At 44.0% G+C, this 20,890-nt stretch overlaps 3 protein-coding genes and 1 non-coding gene across 4 annotated transcripts; 2 read left to right on the top strand and 2 right to left on the bottom strand.

Annotated features, from left to right (window-relative positions):
• The first annotated feature begins 342 nt into the window (after positions 1-342).
• Positions 343-12,911, top strand: LOC118411540 (TNFAIP3-interacting protein 1-like). The gene is made up of 13 exons (XM_035813868.1): positions 343-492; positions 1,841-2,026; positions 2,766-3,130; positions 3,759-3,923; positions 4,221-4,315; positions 4,482-4,620; positions 8,558-8,686; positions 9,387-9,584; positions 9,893-10,042; positions 10,370-10,657; positions 10,867-10,947; positions 11,221-11,415; positions 11,971-12,911. The coding sequence occupies exons 2-13, from the start codon at positions 1,873-1,875 to the stop codon at positions 12,094-12,096; spliced, it is 2,085 nt and encodes a 694-aa protein (XP_035669761.1). The 5' UTR covers positions 343-492; positions 1,841-1,872; the 3' UTR covers positions 12,097-12,911.
• Positions 12,912-13,337: 426 nt separating this feature from the next.
• LOC118411794 lies at positions 13,338-14,570 on the bottom strand. The gene has a single exon (XM_035814281.1). It carries the CDS (start codon positions 14,568-14,570, stop codon positions 13,338-13,340), a length of 1,233 nt encoding a protein of 410 aa, XP_035670174.1.
• A 2,200-nt stretch (positions 14,571-16,770) lies between these two features.
• On the bottom strand, positions 16,771-18,379 carry LOC118411545 (sodium-dependent glucose transporter 1-like). The gene is made up of 3 exons (XM_035813896.1): positions 18,141-18,379; positions 17,581-17,872; positions 16,771-17,022 (listed from the first exon to the last, which is right to left on the bottom strand). Exons 1-3 carry the CDS (start codon positions 18,315-18,317, stop codon positions 16,796-16,798), a joined length of 696 nt encoding a protein of 231 aa, XP_035669789.1. The 5' UTR covers positions 18,318-18,379; the 3' UTR covers positions 16,771-16,795.
• A 1,888-nt stretch (positions 18,380-20,267) lies between these two features.
• Positions 20,268-20,338, top strand: Trnag-gcc. The gene has a single exon. It is a non-coding gene; the product is annotated as a tRNA-Gly (tRNA).
• The last annotated feature ends 552 nt before the right edge of the window (positions 20,339-20,890 follow it).

Here is a 20,890-nt window from a genome sequence, read left to right as displayed (position 1 = left end):
GTGAGTAGTTTCAAAAGCACTGTCATCACCATTGCCTCGAGGCTGTTGTTTTGAGTGCAATACAAGTCTCAGTTCAGTTGTACTGCACAAAAAGTCCAAACTGCCTTCGTGGCGTCGGGTATTACCGGGAACGGGAAGTAGTCCGGATCAGATTACTCCATGCTTTATTGGGTCAATTGACGTTTAGCTTGTTCAATCTGATCACCGAAATCAGACGAACTATGCTGTGAAAATGACTGTGAATTTACGAAATAATACCTATTCATTCAATGTGAGGATTTTTTATTCAAACAGACCTATTTTACCATGTGAAATATAGGATTTTGTATTCAAGGATCCCTTATATAGAATGGGAACGGCCAAGGGGAATCCCCGAAACTCGGGCCATCAGGGCGTTACTGGGTCGACGCATGTATCCCTCCGCCAGCGCAGTCTGCCATTCTCGCCCTGCGTTGTCCAAGGTGGTACGCAGTTTCGAACATGAGCGGAGAGGTACGTATTTTGCCGTTTATCTGGCTTCTAGTCGGTCAAATTAGAGCATTTTTGTGTGTACTGGAGGTATAAGTTCTCTGTTTTAAAGGTTAGACATTCAATAACGGAATAAATGCTGTATGAAGACACCTAGGACGATCCGCGCTATGGCACGGTTGGTATCAAATAAGAGTGAGAGCGAATGGTGATCGGTTTGTATAGTGCGGAAGGACACTGTAAAGTGCAGTAAAGCGGCCCTGTGTGCGGTAGGGGAAAACCAATGGCGTCACCCCTCTAGGAGGAAATGAGTCACCTGTTGCACATCAAAGTAGACAATGCAGTGTTCTCCTTGTAGTTTCATTAACAGCAAACAAAAAAATGCATACTTGTTCTGCAAATAGTAGAAACGTAATACGTAATGATTTGCAGCCTACGTTGGAAATAATGAAGGTGCAATGCGTCATGCTGTTGTGCAACCTATTTGGTGCTGTGCTAGTCATACTTCTGTTGAAACTCATTTTTGAGCGCACATCACATGACGATGTGCAACAAAATCATAAAGCAGTAATATGTCTCTGTGATTGTCACGCGTGTTTCAAACACATCCGAGGAGTTTATTTCGTGTGTCCAAACTATTGATTGGACTGTTCAGCCAGCCGGATCTAGCTACTAACGTTCGCGTTACACACCTGTTTGTATATTCAGTTTGAATTTAGGAGTAGCCAATAGTCGCTCTTATCTTTTAACGGCTGTTTATGATTTCGAGTGAACACAAACGCCGAAGGTTTCCCGATGATTTCGCCGTCAGTCTGTGCCTAAAAATTGCCCTTATCATTCTTGTGGGGGTTTTCCTATGTGCACCCAGTTCCCTCGTCTGTCGGAAGTCTGCGTATTTGCGCTCCTGCTCACTTCCGGGTTCCGGCTTCTTAGAAGTTTTAACGCGTCTACTGTCTTAAAAACCTGTTGTACTCAGAATTGGAACGCAGAGCACACGTGTACGTAGAAACAACAGAATGAACATGCTATTTTGAAGCGTGTCGAGTCCCGTGTTCAGTCGCCATTGTGTTGATCATTGGAATAGCCCAAAATCTTTGTTGCGTATCTCTTTGGTGTCCCAGGCCGTGTTTTACTTGTTATTGTCACGTTCACTTGGAAGTGTTACGTAGGAAGTTATCAAAATTTACGAGCAATAGTGAGGGTAAGTTTGGCGTACGTCATAATTCTATAACTATCCGGAAAAGTCTTCATATATAGGTCTCTTAAGGAGCAGGCAAATGTCCTTGTCGCTTTCATAAGTTTCAAAATGCTTGGATGCGCGTTTTTCCTTCAGTAAAACATAAGTTGTTACTTACAAAGAACACTCTCTCAGGTGTGTATTTGAGGTGAGGCCCCTTCTTGAAAATGGCGACGGAGACGAAGACGACCCCACCCCCCGGGACGGACCCCCCACCCCCCTCTTACGACCCCGAAGCCCAGCGGCTGAGGAAAGAAAACGAGAGGCTCCGCGAAGAGAACGAGCGGTTACTGTCGCGGGTACAGGGTGTTCAAGTGTTGGGTAAGTAATATTGACGCTGTACACTGTAGTAGTACGTACGTTACTGGCACTAATAAAGTTGTGTGCCAAAGAACTTTCTGTCTACTAACATCTGCTTGGAGCTTATAGGGAATATTGTACATGCATGCTCAAACAATTTAGTTTTTGTACGTTAAAACAATATAGTTGACGGCTGGAGCACTTCTTTTGATCGTAGAAAGGATGATGAGTTCTGAAGAGTTCTAGAATATATTCCTGATATGATGCCTTCGATGATTCGATGAAATGACAAGGCGCCCATTGTTTACTATCACTATGTAAAATGCAGAATAAGGAAACAATGGAACGACAAATACATGAAGATAGCATAGGAGTCAAATTACGTAAACTATGTATACATCGTGATAAGATATGAGGAATGCTTTGTGTCTTATGTCGTCTGTGTGAATTATGGACTCAACAGAAACTAAGCAAATTTGATCCCGAATGCTTCATTTTTTTCCGAAAATAATAAGGAAAGCAAAATTGGTCATGTTTTCAAACTTCCAAGGCGTTGCACAACCACACCCAAATACTTGTTTTCTTTCTGAACGTTCGGTGCTTCCCATGCGACAAGGGAATTTCCAATGACTCATATGCATTTGGCATCAAAAGCGTCATCTAGCGGTTGGAGTGTAACTTCAGCCTGGTACTTAACATTAGCATACTCAATAGTTTCGGGGCAATTGATACGAATTAGAAACTTTATACTCTAAAACAGGTGAAATCCTACATGACACAAAATGCGAGGCAAACGGACTACGAAACCAGGTCGACGAACTCAGATCGAAACTGTCACTGAGATCCAACGGCGAGTCGTCGGGCGAACACACTCCCGAAACTCGCGAGGACACCAAGCCGGAAACCTCAGAGGAAGGTGGAAAGAGTCCTGACACAAAATCACCACAGACAGAAGAAGCTGTGAAATCCGAATCCGTTAAAGAGACTGAGACCGAGACCAAGGAAGAGTCGGTGGCCGAAGAGACAGACCCAAACCAGGAGTTCGTGTTTGTGTCCTCAGAGGAGAGTAGTGAACTGACCATGTCATCCAAGGGGACGCTTAGCTGGGAACCCGAGCTGAGAGCGGTTTGTTATATCATTAACTCACTGTAGTACTTGAAAAATAAATAGACTCATGTACAGAAAGACACATTGTTTGTGTAAAAAGACTGCCTTAAGAAAATGCACGGTTCTTGTAGTACTATAGAAAGAAAATCATATGCGATGTATATCCATGGACTGAGGTAATAGTGGAGTTCTAACTATAGCTATATAGCCATGTCGCCAGTATGTTAAACTGTGTTCTATTTATACAGTTGTATTCGTCGAGTAGAAACTATATATGTGCCCTGCTTTAACGTATTAAGATATGTAACAACAGGACTTACTACTTGCATTGTTTTATCCATCAGCTTGTTTCGGTACCACAACCTTTGCGCATTAGAACACATAAATGCAGAAAACTCTTTATCATTTCATAATAAATGGTTTGTTTTACCACGAACTATCGGTTGATCAGCTGTTGAATGTAACAAAATCATATCCGCGTCTTATCGCAATAAACATTAGAACTGCACATGAAAAAGTTCCGACAGTGATAGAATTGGCGGTTGTAAAGCTACCGTAGCAATATATGGAAGAGTATTTCGTCGCCCTTTACTGCAAGTATTTAGTATCGACATCAATATGGAAAGCTTTCTGTTCCTTTCTCCAGGACATCACAGCCCCGTTGCGGGAGGACAGCCCGGTGTTGTCGCGACAGGTACTTGACCTGGAGGCGGCGCTGGGGGCCGGGAGTGACCGGTCGGGCGTGGCCGGCACACTGGCGCGGTTCGCCGTCGACGTCATGAGGAGAGAGCGCGCTTACAACATACAGGAGGTGGGGAACGAGAGTACCCACTTTCGTACATTAAAATTTTCTCATTAGGTTGTACCCACCAGTAGCAGCGATTGGTAAAAGAACACTATATATAACTAAAACTTTTAGAGATCATTGTATAATATTTGAATACATGCTTTAAAAAAATTATTTTAGAATTCAACTTAAGGTAGGTCTTTTATGGTGTGAAACCGAAAGTCTGTTGTTTACAACAACAACAAAAAATAGAACGTTGTTTGCACTTCAGACGATTTCATTCTAACATCAAGTTGAATTGTCGAAATTGCATTATTTCAGGCCCTTATCCAGAGCATGTCCGAGGAGAATGAAAGACTGAAGGCTGAATTCGCCGCCACACAGGAGGGAAAAGATGCTTTGATTGTAGAGCTCAGGTTTGTACTAATTGTGTAAAAAAGAAGAACAGTTATTAAAAGTACATGCACTGGGATATATGTTCAAGCCTAGGTTTCATGTCAATGTGACCAACATAAAACAGAAATAACATTATCAAAACATGTTTGGTTGTAATGATATTCAAAGATGCCTATTTGATCACAGAAAACAGAACGAAGATCTGAAGGCGCTGAACTACTTGTTGAAGCAGGAAATCAGTCACCTCCAGGCCACACAGGACAGCCTGGGCCGGGGCTTCTCTCCCATCGAGATGGTCACTTCCGCTGACCTATCAGACACACAGGTGAGGGTAAGCCACATGTATGATGTAGAATATAGATGAGAGCAGGATACTTCATGGATAGTGAAGACAGGCACCGAGAGTTGTTGTGGCCGACGGTTATACCTTTTGCCCTCTCCTCTGTATTCCTACATTTGTATCTAGAACACTATGTTCCGGTTTACTAGTATATAGGTTAGGGTGTTATTTTTGAGGACAACACGTCTCTCACGGAAATAGCAATGATGTTACATTCTTCCAGGTGAATAAATAACTAATTTCTTCCTTTCAACTTTATGTGCAGTCTGCGGGGTATTGGTCAGCCGTGCTTGGTACTTGTCAGCCATGCATGCGTGTGGATTTCTCAGAAATGACTCTAGATGGTCAATCTAAGTACAAACATGTGGAGTTTGATTCAAACCGATGTCAGAGCAGTTTCAGGCTCCTCTTGTCTAACTTCAAAATTGGTTTCATATTGGCATGACGATGATCGAGAGAGAACCATATGGAATGAGAACCATTTATTTGTCTAGGTAGAGCAGAAAACTGTCTTGCTATGAAAAAGAATGTTGGAATATTTTCATCAAAATGAACAGAAAGAGTGTTGTGCGAGCATGCTGAACTACAGAAATGCCGAAATATCAAATAAAAACAACGGTTGAGTAGCTGGGAACTATTCTGACCTAGTTCCAAAAATTCCGTGTAGGGAGATTTTAGCGCAACACCGATACTGCCATGTCCACAGGAAGCCTTGTCGGTATAAGAACGTTACTTTCTGCCTACGAGCGGGTTGGCCATCTGAGATACTCCTTGCATGTCTTTGTACCCTATCCCGTGGCCTACACGCATGCCTTACGCGGGATAGCTTTGCGCAGTAGACTGGATATCGAAAGGAAAAGAAGTAAATTTGCCAAAACCATGCATTTGACGACACCTGTTCGCCGAATACGTCTTAAAACAACAATATCTCACCTTTGTTTATGTTGAAGAAGTCAAAAGAAGAAATGCACAATAAATTGCACGTCGACCCCTTTACTTTGCATATTGTTTCGGTATGACCTTTTGCGAACACACCATTGGTTCGCGTTGAAGTATAAACTAATGAGACCGGGGAAGCCCCGCCTTATTTTTAAGCCACGATGTTGTTTGGTAGAAAAGGTTAGAAAGCTCTCCAGATATACAGGACATGGACGGCTTTTATTGTCGCCATGGGCCGCTTTGTCATCCTATTGAGGAGTTCGAATCTTTAACTGAGGCTCTTTGCCGAGAACATCAAGTTGGCAACGTCGTAAGTTTGCACTGATTTGCTTAATCGTCATATGTGCGGTAGTGACATGACAAAGAGCGTGTACATATTAATGAGATAATCCGTACTTTTTGTGATAAATGTGAACGTCAAAACGTGCATTTTGCTGATGATTTTCGCGTGAAGGTAAGGTGAAATGTCACTGATATGGCAGGCTTCGTCCATAGGAAAGTAGGCAAAACTACCTTTAAGACGACGACGCAAAGCAAAACGTGGTGTTCCTAAAAACAAGATGTCGTTCTTTTGTTCCAAACTACATATAGCAAAATGCTGGAGACGTGCTGGAAAATGTGTGAGGCTGCGTCTGTTAGAAAAAAATGACAACGATTAACTTCCTATAGTTTGATATACAGCTCGAATTGTCAGCAAGTTGGTCGATAGCAACAGTGACAGTGTATATCTCGAAAATTGCGCACTTGTACCTACATGAAGACAAAGGTGGCATTGCGCCAAAAGAAATCACTACCAACGTTCCTTTGGACGAAGCTAAAATTCGGTACATGCCAGAGACATCGATACCTCACGTACATATGAATACCTAGAACCCACCTACAGCAGCTGTTGAACATGTTCTTATAACTCCTGCTTGTCTCAAGGATAGGCTGAGACGAAAATGTAGTCTTGAAAAAGGCACCCGGAAGGTAAAAAAAACTGCCACGTGGGTTTTGATTTAGTTGAGTCCAGAAAAAATTATCTAAGGCGCATTGTCTGGACTCAGTCCAGAGTAGATCTTGTAAAAATCCAGACAACTCAGCTGCTTCAAGTTTTGAACGCGAATCCTTTGTCGGTTATTACATCGAAGACGTTATTTTAAAGAATAATGTCCTTGGTAACCATGGTCAAGTGTGGCATGGCGCTGTCTCTTGTGGGCCAACATGACAAAGGGTGTTCCCCTGGGAAAAGTTGTTAGTCAGTTCTGCAGACCATTCGTCTTTGTTTGTAGACGTCTTTGTCCAACACGAAGTATTGGTGAAGCACACTGTGATTCATGGCTTTAATCACTCTAGATAGTTTTCTCGGCAGAACATTCGAAGTGAGAACAGTCGACGATGTGCGGGGTTTCTGTCGAGTCGTCGGCAGGTACGGCTAACAACGCGCTGCTAGTCACCATATGGGCTGTCTTTCTCGGCGACGTGTCCTGCTCGAGAGTTTTGGCGGGAAGTGCTGACATACCAACGCGGCGGGTTTCAGCCCGATCGCCCCAGTCAACGACATGCCGGTGTATCGGTCGTTCCTGTGCGCGTTAGCACCACCACTCCTTCCCCTAGCCTCTGGTAGTAAGAACACTCCGCGAGTCAAAGAAAACATGTCATAGGCGTACAGCCTACAAGACTCAGTCCAGGAGAAAACACACGGGAAAATCGACGCAAATCCACTGCTTCAAGTTGTGGACGCAAACGATATGTTAGTTACAGCTGCAGTTGTCGCGATCGCGCAAATGTCGTCTCAGTTGTTGTAAGACGTTTCACGGGAATCCCCATCAACATGGAAAATCCCTGAAGTCATCATACACAAATAGGTATCCTTTCTAAAACCCCCCATATGGTGCTCCAACAACTTAAAGGACGTTGACTTTTGTCTTTGACTTTTGCACAAAATCAGATATGTAAAGTTTAAGCATGTGTAAAGGCGCTCAAACCCACAGAGATTATTTTATCCGGGTCTTAGTTTCAAGAGTTTGCATGCCCTGGTTGAACGTAAGACGTTTATGATATTTTCCTTTGTCTTTGGCTTGCTTACGCTGGTTAATACCCCGATGAGTCAGTGACCAAAATAGCAACTTTGCTTCCAGCAATGTTTGCCTGATACCTACCGCGGTACCTAGTACAAGTGTCGTCAGTAAAACACCTCATGGTAATTAACGCTTCCCATTTCCCTTTTCCGTCCTACCCAAATGGCCTTTTTTTTTTGGGGGGGGGGTACCAAATTGACTTTCCAATGCGAAACATGGTAGATTCTCTACTAGAATTATCACTTCAAAATTCAGTTACCAACGTTTCAAACCTTAAGTCTTCATGTGATTAACCACCATACATTAGTGCTGGAGGACAAAGATATTCATCACTGGGTCTCCCACCGGCTAGAAGTCAGTAGGGCCCCGAAAAGGGGACAATAGCCCAGCCCACCAGCCCACTCCATCGATTCCGGAAACCCGGTCAGAAATTTGAAGAACGGCTCCCATTGGTGAGGAAACAGAAGAAAGACCAATGACAGAGTCTGACAACACTGGCATTAGAGGAAGGTTCCCATTGGTCAGGAAATAGAAGAAAAACCAATGACAGAGGCTAACAACACTAGGCTTGGAGGAAGTTTTCTCATTGGTCAGGAAATGGAAGATGGAAATAGCCGATCGGGGAAGTTGGTTGCAAATTGGTAATGACGTGCGAGGGGCTCCCAATACGAGAAAACATTTTTGTTTTAAGATGTTCAGGGAGTGAGTGTCGTCGTCCGTCGGGAAAGACAACCCTTTTCGTCGCAGGGCAGCTGAAGTTTATACGACATAACCACGTACAGCTGTCCCAAGAATTCCGTCAATTTTCTGTTGTAAATTCACCGCACGATGAATGTTACAGACCGCTTGCTGGAGCAGGTCTTATAGACGTAGATATTAGAACTGTGATTCTAAATGGTATCATTCACGTTTCTTCTCTGTAGCGTTCAGAACCAGAGCAGTCCAAAATGTGCGCCGTTCCCGTCAAGTCATCGGTGGGTTCGACTGATCAGGCTCCACTCGTCGCTGAGCTGAGAAAGAGGATCGAAGAACTAGAAGGTCAGAAAAAAGAGGTAAGTTTTGTGAAAGAAGATAGATCAGTCCTATGACGCCATTTGGCGGTAACCAGCTCCAGATGTAGTTAGATTCCAGCTCTGGCTCTAATAAGATAAGCCCCGGCAATCCAGACGAAAGGCCCCCTATGAGTCTCCCTAGCGTGGGAAAGGGGGCCAAGTCGTCATGGGGCCAAGATAACGCCATTTGGCGGTAACCAGCTCCAGACGTAGTTAGATTAGATGTTAGATTCCAGCTCTGGTTTTAAGACAAGCCCCGGCATTCCAGATGATAGGAGTCTTCCTAGCGTGGGAATCTGGGAAGGCGAGCATGGGGCCTTACCTATGGAATGTCTGGGGGTCGTCATGTGGTCAAGATGTGGACATTCCAGGAGCAAGTGGTTTTCGACGGCAAAAAGTCGCCAGGGAACCCACCATGTGTGACCATACCCTGAATAACGATCTAGACTTTTTCCGGAGTTCTGCGGAGCCTATGCCTAGATGGTTGACAGTCTTTTGGTGTCTAGATGTAATTTTTATTGTCGTAGTCCAGTAGTCCATGGCAAGCAAAATTTCTCCGACAAGTCAGCAGTATTCGTGTCAGCGGGGGTCCCCACCAACTTCAGTGCGCGTTCCGACATCTAGAGAGCTAATCAGCATTTAGCGCGAGCTCATTAGCTGCATAAGTTTGTGATACCAGCACCACTGTTGTGCCGTCCAGATTCTAGAAGTGAACAAGCAGTGGGACGTCCAATACAAGGCCATGAAGGCAGACATGGGGCAGAAGGTTCGTGAGATGGAGACAAGGCAGGAAGAGACGAGGCGGCAGAATGCTGAACTCGTCAACGCCGAGGAGAAGAGACAGAGAGACATCGACAGTATGCTGGTGTCGGCCAAGAAGCGCATTGAAGAAGAAGAGGTGATTGTGTTTTGCATCCTACAAATTTATATTTTTAAATTATTTGACAAAAACTGTGAAATATCTACATACATGCCCCCGTCGGTCAATATTGGTCATGGTAAAACTAATCTAATTGACATCAGGCATGTAGTATCGTCTATGGCATAACCTGGATACCATCTTCGGGATGAAGGCATCTGCCTGTGGGCTTTCAGTCTTCACTCATGCTTGTGCTTCTCGCTCTCCTATATTAATAACATATGACAAGATTGACGACGGCCATATCCAGAATAAACTATTCATACGGGACTAACTATCGTCCACAGAGAGCGAAAGACAAGGCTGTGTTAGATCTTCAGCAGGAGAAGCAGCGCGGGGACACCGTGTCCGCCCGGGTGACTCTCCTGGAGAACCAGATCACAGACATGATGCGGCAGCGGGGCAACCTGGAGGCAGAGATCAGGAGACTGAATGAGGTACTTAAGCTTAAAGCATTCCATTGCATTGATTTGTCTTTGGGTGTGCCAATGTAGAGACTGGCCAGATCACATCTAAATGGTTTTGCCAAAAGATTGATACAAGTCTTCATTTTTCAGGCATTTTACATTTCTTATTTTTCCGAGGTATAAGTTTTTTAAAAATATCTGCAAGTCCAAATGGGCCACGACATTCTTCTATCTTTGGAATGACTTGCCTTTAGGGAGCAATTTGGTACAATGAATTATGAGTGCTACCGCCAATGATTATTTTAGTGGTTCTCACCTGAACGATTATGTAAAAGTGTAATGTTAATTCCAAAACAGGCTCTCGGTGAGGCTTCCAGCATTGCCGTCCTGAATCCTCCAGCTGTCCAAGCGGCAGAGCGGCAGCAGGCCCCGGCTCGTCCCGCCCAGCCACCGAGCCAACCGGCTCAACCCCAATCCGCTGAACAACTCCGGACGGAGGTTGAAGTTCTTCGGGCTCAGGTGGCGACCTTTCGCGAGGATTTTGAGATGGAACGCCGGGACAGGGAGAGGATGCAGGGAGAGAAGGATACGCTGAAAGACGAAATTGCCGCCCTCAGGATGCACGTGGACACTCTTACCCAACAGGTTTGTCTCACTTGGGCTTTGCCAAACATGGCTATATAAAGTTTTTAAATTACGAACTTGTGCAAATTTATACAGACACTTAATGTATTCTATATTTTGCCCTCGTTGTTAGGAGTATACAGCAACTATATTTTTATAAGTTGCATTCCTGGCAGAAATAGAGTCTGATATGAAAAATGAAATGTTTAATCTATAATGTTTGTCTACAGGCCCGTGTGTACGAAGAAGATTTCAGGAGAGAGAGATCGGACAAGGAACGACTGCAGCGTCAGTTGGGACAAATGCCACAGGTATTATAGATTCTGTCCGTTTTGACTGGCCGTTGTAGCAATACCCACACGAAGACACAATGCAGCGTCGCCAGCGACAAGCCATATCTTATGAAGTACAGCATCGCAAATGTTGGTGTTGGAGACCTTGGTTGCTCACCTCTTGCTTGGGAGCAGTACGTTTAAATGCTGTCTGTTTCATTCAAAGAGAGACAAAGGAAATCTTTAAATCCTGATCTGCCTGCTCCAATACGCAAAAACTAACAGATTTGCCCATACTTCTTGTTCCTACAGGGTGTTGGTGAAGACCATCACTACAACATTGCTCCCCAACAGCGCCATGTTCCCCCACCCAAACTGTACCGGCCCCAGGCCCCACCCCCCTATCGTGAAGACCCCCCTGCCTACCAGAACTACCAGTACCCCCCGCCACACCACCCGCCCACTCCTCACGAGCTGCAGCAGCGGGAGTTTGACAGGTACCGCCAGGTGAGAATGGGTTTCTTTGTGAATAGGTCGATCCTGGCTGTCAAAAAATGTCTGCTTCGTCAACAACATCCCCCTTTGGGGTAGAGGGTGAGACCGCTGAGAGAAGACCGCTCAATGAATTTCAATTGAAAGAACAATTTTTTAACGTTTTGTGTGGAAGTGATTTTAATCTTTTTAACCATGATTAAAAATCTAATGCTACGGTCACAATTGGAAAAAGGAGCCCCAACGGGTAGTTTGTTTTTTTTTTTTTCACATTCGAGCGTGACCCCTTCGTGGCCCCGTGGGACACCCTTTGGCTACCTGACTATCTTGGGAAACTGTTCGTCCCCGGAATTCTTTTAAAACTTGGAGTTGAAATTAACAAAACAGACGCGACAAACAGATGCCGTACCACAATCGTGAAAACGCCGAGAGGACAAATTTGTGGCTTCAGAGCCCAACCGGGGCCACATCCCCTGTGAGCACCGGTGCAAATGTAACCATAGCATAATAGCTTCTTTAACTTTTTAGTTAGTTTTCTATAAATAAAATGTCATGTTCTCTTTTATTCAGCACGGCAGACTTATCCCTCGACAATATGCCCGAACACTCGGCCAGGATGTTGTCGATGACGCCCCACCAAGAGATGAGGCCGTCGAGGATCATGGGAAAACATACTTTCCTTGGGGTCACCAGTAGAAATGTACCAAAAATATGTTACTTTAAGCAATCCTGTTGTATCACGTGGAGCCGTGCGATAAGTCTCTTTACAAACCTGAAGAAAGATTTCGGGAAGGAATTTGCTACATTGCTTTTGGTACAGGGCTGCTTAGAGCGCGTGTGTATTTTTAATATATGCCCGAGTCTACCTATTTGAAGTCACCAAAGATGAAATGAAACAATGCGTTGTGTTTCAAATAGTTACCAACTTTTTTGTCTAGCAATCTATTCAACTATCTTGGGAGTACATTACATTACTTTTGTACAGCTGCCTATCAAAATCTGTTCTTAGCCTTAGATTTAGACATTTTGACTATTGCTCGATCGTTTGTTTAACAAATACATCGGTGCATTTCCGGTTCTGCAGTTTGATTTATGATCTTACAGAATCATGTAGTTGGATGTTTAATGTAGCCGACTACTGTTACGTTATAATTTCAATATTCGATGTCTGAATGGCATTTCGTCTACTCATGGTTGGTATTTAGTTTAACAATAATCAAGTGAACTTCTATATACTCTGATGTAAATGTTCGAGTTCTCATACTTTTAGCCGATAATGTGCTTTAGTATCTTACATCGAAAGTGGGTAGGGGTGCACATAGAGGCATGGGTTAGATCACAATACATGTATGAAGCTCATAAACTTGTATATAGCTTTTGCTCAGACCGTGCACCCAGCACAATAAAATTGTTTCATTTCGAGTTCGTTTTCCACACTTTCGTCGCATAACATTTGAGATCTCTAGTAGATACCATCTATGGAATCATATTAAATTGACCATATCATACAAGAAGAGTGACTTGTTGTATTCTTTTTTATTCCCGTTCCTTCAACAATAGTTCCTGATGTCCCTTCTTATATCTGAGCACTATCCCATCACCATCAGATATCCATGTTATTCTACAGAAGCTGTTTAAATCAAAGTCATAAGATATCATAATTGAAATTTCAAGTAAAACAGAAGCTGGTAACCAGTTTAGCAGCCGATTTTAGGTGCCCGTTTAAAAACGGAGTTCCTTGCCATTCAGTAGCCGCCCACCATCGTGCATAAACCTGATCAAAGAACAATTATTATCTTAAGTACAGGAGAGGAGAGTGATGTTGGACAAAAATTTAAAAACGAACTATAAAAACGAAGTTATTAGACACCTAAGTTTCCTCTCTCTAGTATGAACATAATATTTGCAAACTATAAACCCCAAAACCCTCCAAATTTTCAAAGTTCGTCACGTTTGTTGACGTCATCATTCTCTCTGACAGGCCCGTGCGGCTCGTCTATGATACGGGCCACATCTTTGAGAACCTCAATGTCCAGACTCTCCAGCTCTTGGCGCATCAGGTACCCAGTCTTATTTTTGTCCAGAATTCCAAACATCTTATTGATAACTTTCATGTGCCCCTCTGTTATGTCACCATCTTCGTCTTCATCGACCACGACTTGTTCGTAGAAGATAGTAAACAGTTCCTTTGTCAGCTTCGTGCTGTTCCGTTGTGCCATCAGGTTCAGAAGGGCTTCTCTCAGCTCGATCTCCACGTTGAAGAAGCCCATGTCGATGGACTTGTCCCCCTTCTTGTACGTCCACTGGAGCTGGACGTCACTCAGTGCCGTGTACGTGTCGATGTCTGCTGTCGCACAGTCTGAGTCGTTGAACTTTTTCACAGGATCCCACATGATGGTCGCGGCAACGCTGCGCCCGTAGGACCTGACCTGGTGGAAGTAGCCGGAGGGGATGAAAATGCAATCCCCGGGGAGAAGAGTTGCCCAGGTCCACGGGACGTCAGACACCTGTGGGTAAGCGAGGAGGTCGATCCTGTCCATGTCCAGGTGAGAGAAACTAGATCCGGAGTACTGCCTCTTATCAGCCATGACCAATTGGTCATCGTACTTTGAATCGATCATGATGAAATCCTTCCGCCCGGATATCAGACAGTGTAGGTTGTGGTCGGCGTCGTAGTGGAGCAGGGACGTCGTTCCACCGGCGGACAGCCACAGATTGGACTCCAGGATGCTCTTCTTGAACGTCCCACAGAGGAGCGAACGAGGGACCTGCATCTCTGCTCTCATGGGGTCGGGTAGCAAGGACACCACGTACCAGTCTTCGAGTTGGTAGTTGTCTAGAAAGTTGCTCAGGGTCATCCTCGTCGGACGAGCGCCACGATCTTCGTTTTTCTTCTCCACCAAGACGTCTAAGTCCCCGTATTTCTCACGGATGTACTCATCATTCTGCCAGTTGGTGACAGCGGGGGCCTTGGTTATGGCTTGCCTGTAAACAAGGGGCACGTAATATTTTGCGTGAAGATTCCAGAACTCTATCGGAGTCAAGGGCTCCGCGTACTCTTTGACGGGCCCGTCCGGCTCTCTCTGGCAGCCCAGTGGTAACAGGTGACCGTCTGGTAGGGTGGAGTCGCTCGGTTCGACGACTGGTGGAAACACGACGTCCATCCGCATGTCTTTTGAAGTAGTGGTGCCCAAGAAACACACAGAAATAAAGGTGTGGGCCAGCAGAATGGTTGAGAGCAACATGGCAATAAAAGTTCCAGTCTGAAGTTATATCGTCAGGGGCAGCTTGGAGTAGAGTTACAGTAGAGTCGAGGTCAGCGCAACTATAACGTTACTTACGTATACTGCCCTATAGGTTGAAAACGACGTAGGGGGTCAAATTCCCACTCCGATCCTCTCTTGTAGTAGTCTCGCATTAACAGTGGGAACGATTTAAAGACCGGAAGCACCCTACTTCACGACCGGAAGAAGCAGAACGCCAGTTCTCTCGTTCGCTGTTTAATCTATGACTATGTCTGAGGACGAGATGGAGATCATAGTACTAAAGAGATTAGCATTATTGGATAGTGACGCTGGTTGACGCAAACCTTTTCCACTGAAAAGGACAGACTACTAAGATTTGAAGAAGCGGTAATACCGGTTTCCCAAGGTGACAATACATAACAATGACAATGACAATGATCTTCATTGCATATTCCTGCCCAACATGGGCTAAATGCATTGGGTTGGATAACTTAAGTATACGTGAAACAGGTTACATCTTATATCATCTAAAATCTACATAGTCCCTTCTCTCTTTTTGAAACAAGTGTGAACAAATTTACAAATCTTTTCAAGTGCGTTGTATCTATAACAGACTATGCACTTTGTAACTGGGCCACAGCAAGTAAATTTTATGGATGACATCCACGCGCTCATTAATATTCGCCTGATTAAAAAGATATTTTTCTTCTGCTGAGACGACGATGAACGTAACGAGACAACATGACGAGAAATTACTTAAATGGAAATATGTTGTGTTGTAGCCTAATGATAGTACTTGTAGAGGTAACACAGGTGAAACGAGAATGCAGTTAAAAAGTGACACTACCACTGTGCAGTACTATGAAAGCCATGAGTGTAGTTGCCAAATTGGTAAGTGATATCAGTCTAACAGACCAGCGTCACTCTTACTACACTATAGTTCACTTCTTGAATGAAGGAGTGAATTATTTGTTGTCTGTGCTGTCATGTTTTGTCTTGTTATAATGTTTATGGTATCTGTTTTGAAAATTTCAGTCCATCTGGCGTTTTTTTCGCCCTATCTTATAATTTTTGCAGTCTACAGAGGATGGCATCCATAAAATTTACTTGCTGTGGCCTTAGATTTGATTATACTGAGGGTAGGTTCCAACCCAAGCTGGTGGTTGGTTGGGCCGACTAGTCTCTCTTCGCAGCCAGGGGCTGAATAGCGATGAGCTTACAATATATAGGCTGGGCTAAATCGCAAGGGCCTGGAGTGGTAGTCTGTATACAGCGCCTTGTTGGTAGGTTACTAGTACTTGGTTGATTGATTACTTGCTTGGTTGGTTTGTTGATACTTTTCAGTTCGTCTCATTCCCGGATAAGTATCGTTTTACATTCCTCATGATCATCTATGATCTCTAAACCCTTGCTTTGTCGAGTTTCCAATTCCATGTCAGACCGTTTTGCGGTAAGCGAAGATACTGTGATCTGCATAACAACAAACGTGGGCAAGAGAGCGCAGCCGCAACCCATGAAGAAATACAGCATTGACCGAGGACCCACGTACTCAAACAGGTAACCAGTAATGTAGCTGGAAGCCGTGCCTCCTACCGATGCCCCAACAATACAGATAGCAAACACAATAGAGGAGGCGTCCAGATACCTGTTGGCCCAAGCAGTGCCTCCAGGAAAAATAGGGGACGTACAAAGACCCAGGATACAAGTAAAAACCCAGAATACGGTCTTATCGGTCGCACCCCAGACGGCAACCATAATGCCGGAAATGAAAAGAACGATGATTTCTGAGAGCAACATGATGCGGATGGGCACGAAGGCTGCTGCAGCAATAGACACGCACCGCATGGAGGCGTAACTGATCCAATAGCCGGAGTAGACTACACTGGCGCCCGGCTTGCTGAACATGTTGGTCTCCACCATGTAGGACACCATGTACTGAATAAAGGCATTCTGACCCAACTTAAGAACAACATAGTACAGAAAAAGCAAGAACAGTAGGAAAAGTGCTTTCTTGCTTTTTCCTTTCAGGAAGCGACCAGGAGAGAGAAAGGCAGAGAACGATTTTGGGGCCGTGTTCGTCTTACTTTTGTAATCACTGACTAACTCCTTGTACTGGTAAAAGACGAATAAGATACATATGGTGAACTGAGCTACGGACACGCCGACGTACGGCCACTGTATCTTAGACAGTCTCCAAGCCTCTTCCACGGTGAGAGGAGGGGCTGTAGTACCGTTGACTGCCGCTGGGCGGTCCGGAGACGGAAGGGGATGACGATCAGCGGGACGATGAAGGCAGCGATTGGATACCCAGCGTGCATTGCGTGTATAGGTGCAGATGCCTTGTCTCCCCACAATCGCGCACAAACCACCGTGCCGGCTGGGAAAGAAAAAAATACATTTTACCAATAAATCCAATACATAAACAGATAGATAGATAGATGGATAAATGAATTCATAAATGCAAGAAATTCTGATATTATTATTGTAAAGAACTTTTTAAATGAAGATTTTTTTCCAACTGTCTAAACAGTTTTTGGATAGCAAAAAAATGCGATTGAATCTTGTCACAGTTTACAAAATGATACTAAAAGATCATATTCTGCTTTTAGATATTAAGGGTGAAATGATCAATGTTGAAGCAAACAATTAAGTTAGGCACGTAGGTGTTCTGGGCATGGTAATGGAAGCAGAACATATGCCTCTATGTCCAAAACTTCCCCACATCGGGAATAAAGGTCGAACCCTGGACTTGGGGGTGCGAGTGCCGAATCCTAACCACTGGACCATATGGAATATCGAAACCAAAGTTGAACTGTATGGGATTTCGTTAATGAAATGGGCGTAGAGCTAATCTAATGCACGCGTCTGTACGTGTATAAAGCCACTAGCATGGCGGACTAATAGCCATGTGACTGCAAGTAGTCATGGTGTGTACCGGCGTCTGTGAATCCGTGTCCCCATCCCGCCAGGTGCTGAAGGAAGCCCAGTCCCCCGAGGGAGGTGGTGAAGGGTGTCCCCGCCGTCCCCACCCCCGCGAGAAAGAAGGCAGATCCCAGCACCCCGTAGGCGAACTTGGGCTGGAAGTCCAGGAAGATGCCGCAAGTCACGGTGGCCAGGAAGTACCCCACGGTGTGGGACACGAGAACTCGCGAGATTTCCTCGTAGTCGACACCGATCCTGTCTTTCAGGTCGATCATAGTAGGTCCCACGATAGTAACGTACAGACCCTGTAAAATTGTTGAAAAAAAAAACACTAAAAAGATCAATGAAACAAACAGAAAATGTAACGTTAATATGGTGTACATGGTGTGTACATGGTGTGTACATGGTGTGTGTGAGTGTGTGTGTGTGTGTGTGTGTGTGTGTGTGTGTGTGTGTGTGTGTGTGTGTGTGTGTAAGCGGCGTCTCCAAATAAATATGCATATGCGCGTGTTGGTGGCACCTTTAGTTATAAAAAAAACTGGAATTGCAAATACTGCTCGAGTAACAGCTCACCATACAAAACCATGCCAGAATCAATGAGGCGGTGCGGATGACCCGGTAGTCTCTCGCCTGTCTGGAAAGCTTCTTTACTTTCTGCACCAGTGACGACACCCTGGGAATCTTCCGCGCTTCTGGACACTTCCTGCCACTCACAGAGACTTCAGGGCTCTCAACGGCTGTCATCGCCATACTTATTATAGGTTGGGGCGATCCGGTAAATTTATAGATTCGAAATCGGTTATGAGGATAAATTTGTTCCTGTGGATTGAAAGAAAATGGGTAATGCCGTCATCAGGAAAGGTTCAACAATTGTCTTTTGCAACAAAGCAAGTGTAGATAAGGTTTTATTAATTGTTTGTTACTATACTCCAATGATCACGAAAGGCAGGTAACTGTGGGTTGATCAGATTTTTCCTGACAAATTGTGGCTACCTGTATTAGATATAATCCTGCTGACTTCATGACATGTTTACAAAGAAGAGAGTCCAATGCCAATGTTGCTCTCATGTCCCAGACATAAATTACACTGAAAAGCCGATGCAAATATCCATTTCTAATTGTTACAAATTTTCTCCTCCTGGAAGAATTCACAAGCAAAATGGCCGAGTGGTTTTTAATTTTGTTTTCGACTAGAAAAAGTAAGATGAAATCCATCACTTTTTGCAACGGATTGGAGTACAGTACTGTACAGCCATGGTCAGTGCAAGGTATACTGTATGTTGTTATGTACACTGTATCAGCGGCCTTTGCACAGCGGCCACCTGGTCATTGCTGCCACGTTTTGTCGTTTTTTGTCGTACATGTACAAAATGAGTTCAGCATTATTGGTAGGGATAATACTTGGTCGAAAATGTGCAGCAAAGTTTCTCCCACCATTTTAAGCATAGTAACGCTAACTGAGACCAACCTTTTCTGCTGGGAAGGGCAGAAACAAAGAAGAAGTGGTCACACCGGTTTCCTCAGGTGATCACACAAAAGGTATCGCACCGGAGTTTCTTTCACGATTTCGGAGGAAGGCCTTAAGGTTAATCTCCAAGCAGCCGCGGTGGCCAATTTTACTCCTCTGCCGGCTAAACTCCTTCCCCAGCTTATGCTACTGTTTTATGCCACCGGAGGAATCTGCTTGGAGATTACTTAAGGTTACTATAATTCCGCCAAGAAACGTACGTACACAAAACCTTGTCATCACGGTGCAAAGGTGATCCTTACTTCTTTCGATGTACTTGTGGGTATCGGCTGATGTCTTTTGATTTGGGGTACAATATGCATTAAAGTGTTGATTTTGAACCCGAAAGTTTTTTACGCTTTCTTGATCGAAGCTGCTTATGAAAAAAAACGGATTTTCCCAGGATGGTAGCTAAAGAAAGTAAGTACTTCCTATTTGTGAAAAACGTAAATTAAAAAAAAAATAATAATAATTTGACAATATCCGATGACGCAAATTCATTGAAAATGCAAAAAAATCGATATTATTTGAGCCATCAGGCGAAAAAAACGCATCACTATTGATACAAAAAGGCTAATACAAAGAAGGCGACACTTGCTGACCAACTGCTCCGCGCATAAAAATAATAAAACCTCTAGCTTTTCAGAAAATTCGAAAATTCTATGCTCAGCTATAACGATCACCAAGCAATAGAGAGCAAAAGTTAGGGAGACAAACCGCACTTGCGGCGTTTTACTGTGCTCTAAATTGAACTGCGACCCGTAACCTTAACAGACCGTTTTGTTCCGAAAAGGATTTCATCAGGTTGGTAGATCATATAGGACATTAAACTAAAGTGCTCTTTTACACGACCTGCTGACGAATCTAAGCCTGATGAGCTTCTAACTGGAGATCATCTTCTCGCCGCCATATGTAGCCGATGTAAGCGGCGCTTTTAAGCCTAAAACACAACGCTTTTGTATCCGCCTCGTCCCGGTTCATGACTTGAGTTGACTTCCTTATTTGTTATTATCGCGCGCGATTTGGTGGCTTCTATTGATTAAACTGAAGAAAAAAATAGTGCATATTCGTCTTTTTTTTATTCAAATGAGATTAGAGATTGTAAACGTTGTCAGAAGAAATCAACTGTGAATAATCATTATAGAATACAACTCATGGGGCATCGAAGTTTTATGTACTAACACGTGGAAGTCGCATCGGTGGTTCAGTGGTAGAATTCTCGCCTGCCACGCGGGAGGCCCGGGTTCGATTCCCGGCCGATGCAAGCTTTTTTTTTCTTCCGTTTATTTACAATCGTACGAAATGTTTCTCCTGATGATTTCATATTCTTACGTATTGTATTAGACGTCAGAATTGATTGCTTGATTGCCGACCTGTACCGTACGTGAATATATGCACTACATGCATCTTCGAATATTTAAATACGTTCAATTTGTTAACCTCAGAATCGGCGGTGCTTTTGTTTTGCTTACTTGAAGCGAAGTACTAGTACCCCATCACACTAACCAATCATACTTTATCATACTACCTAGCCGTATACAACAGATATAGTAAGATTTATCCCAGTAATGCCCCCATGCTTTATATTAGTAACGTTTATTAAAATGCGTTCTATTCAACATAGATCCGCCTTACTGTGTCCATCAATCATCCCTTAATATCTATCGACACTCAAATACAAGTTAATGAGTGTTCTGAAACATTGTCTCAAATGTAAAACACCGAAGAAGTGGTCACACCGGTTTCCTCAGGTGATCACACAAAAGGTATCGCACCGGAGTTTCTTTCACGATTTCGGAGGAAGGCCTTAAGTGAG

The sequence above is a fragment of the Branchiostoma floridae genome, chromosome 3 (assembly GCF_000003815.2).
Source record: "Branchiostoma floridae strain S238N-H82 chromosome 3, Bfl_VNyyK, whole genome shotgun sequence".
Taxonomy (NCBI): domain Eukaryota; kingdom Metazoa; phylum Chordata; class Leptocardii; order Amphioxiformes; family Branchiostomatidae; genus Branchiostoma; species Branchiostoma floridae.
Note: the sequence above shows the minus strand (reverse complement) of the source record. Positions and strands in the feature narration are given on the sequence as shown.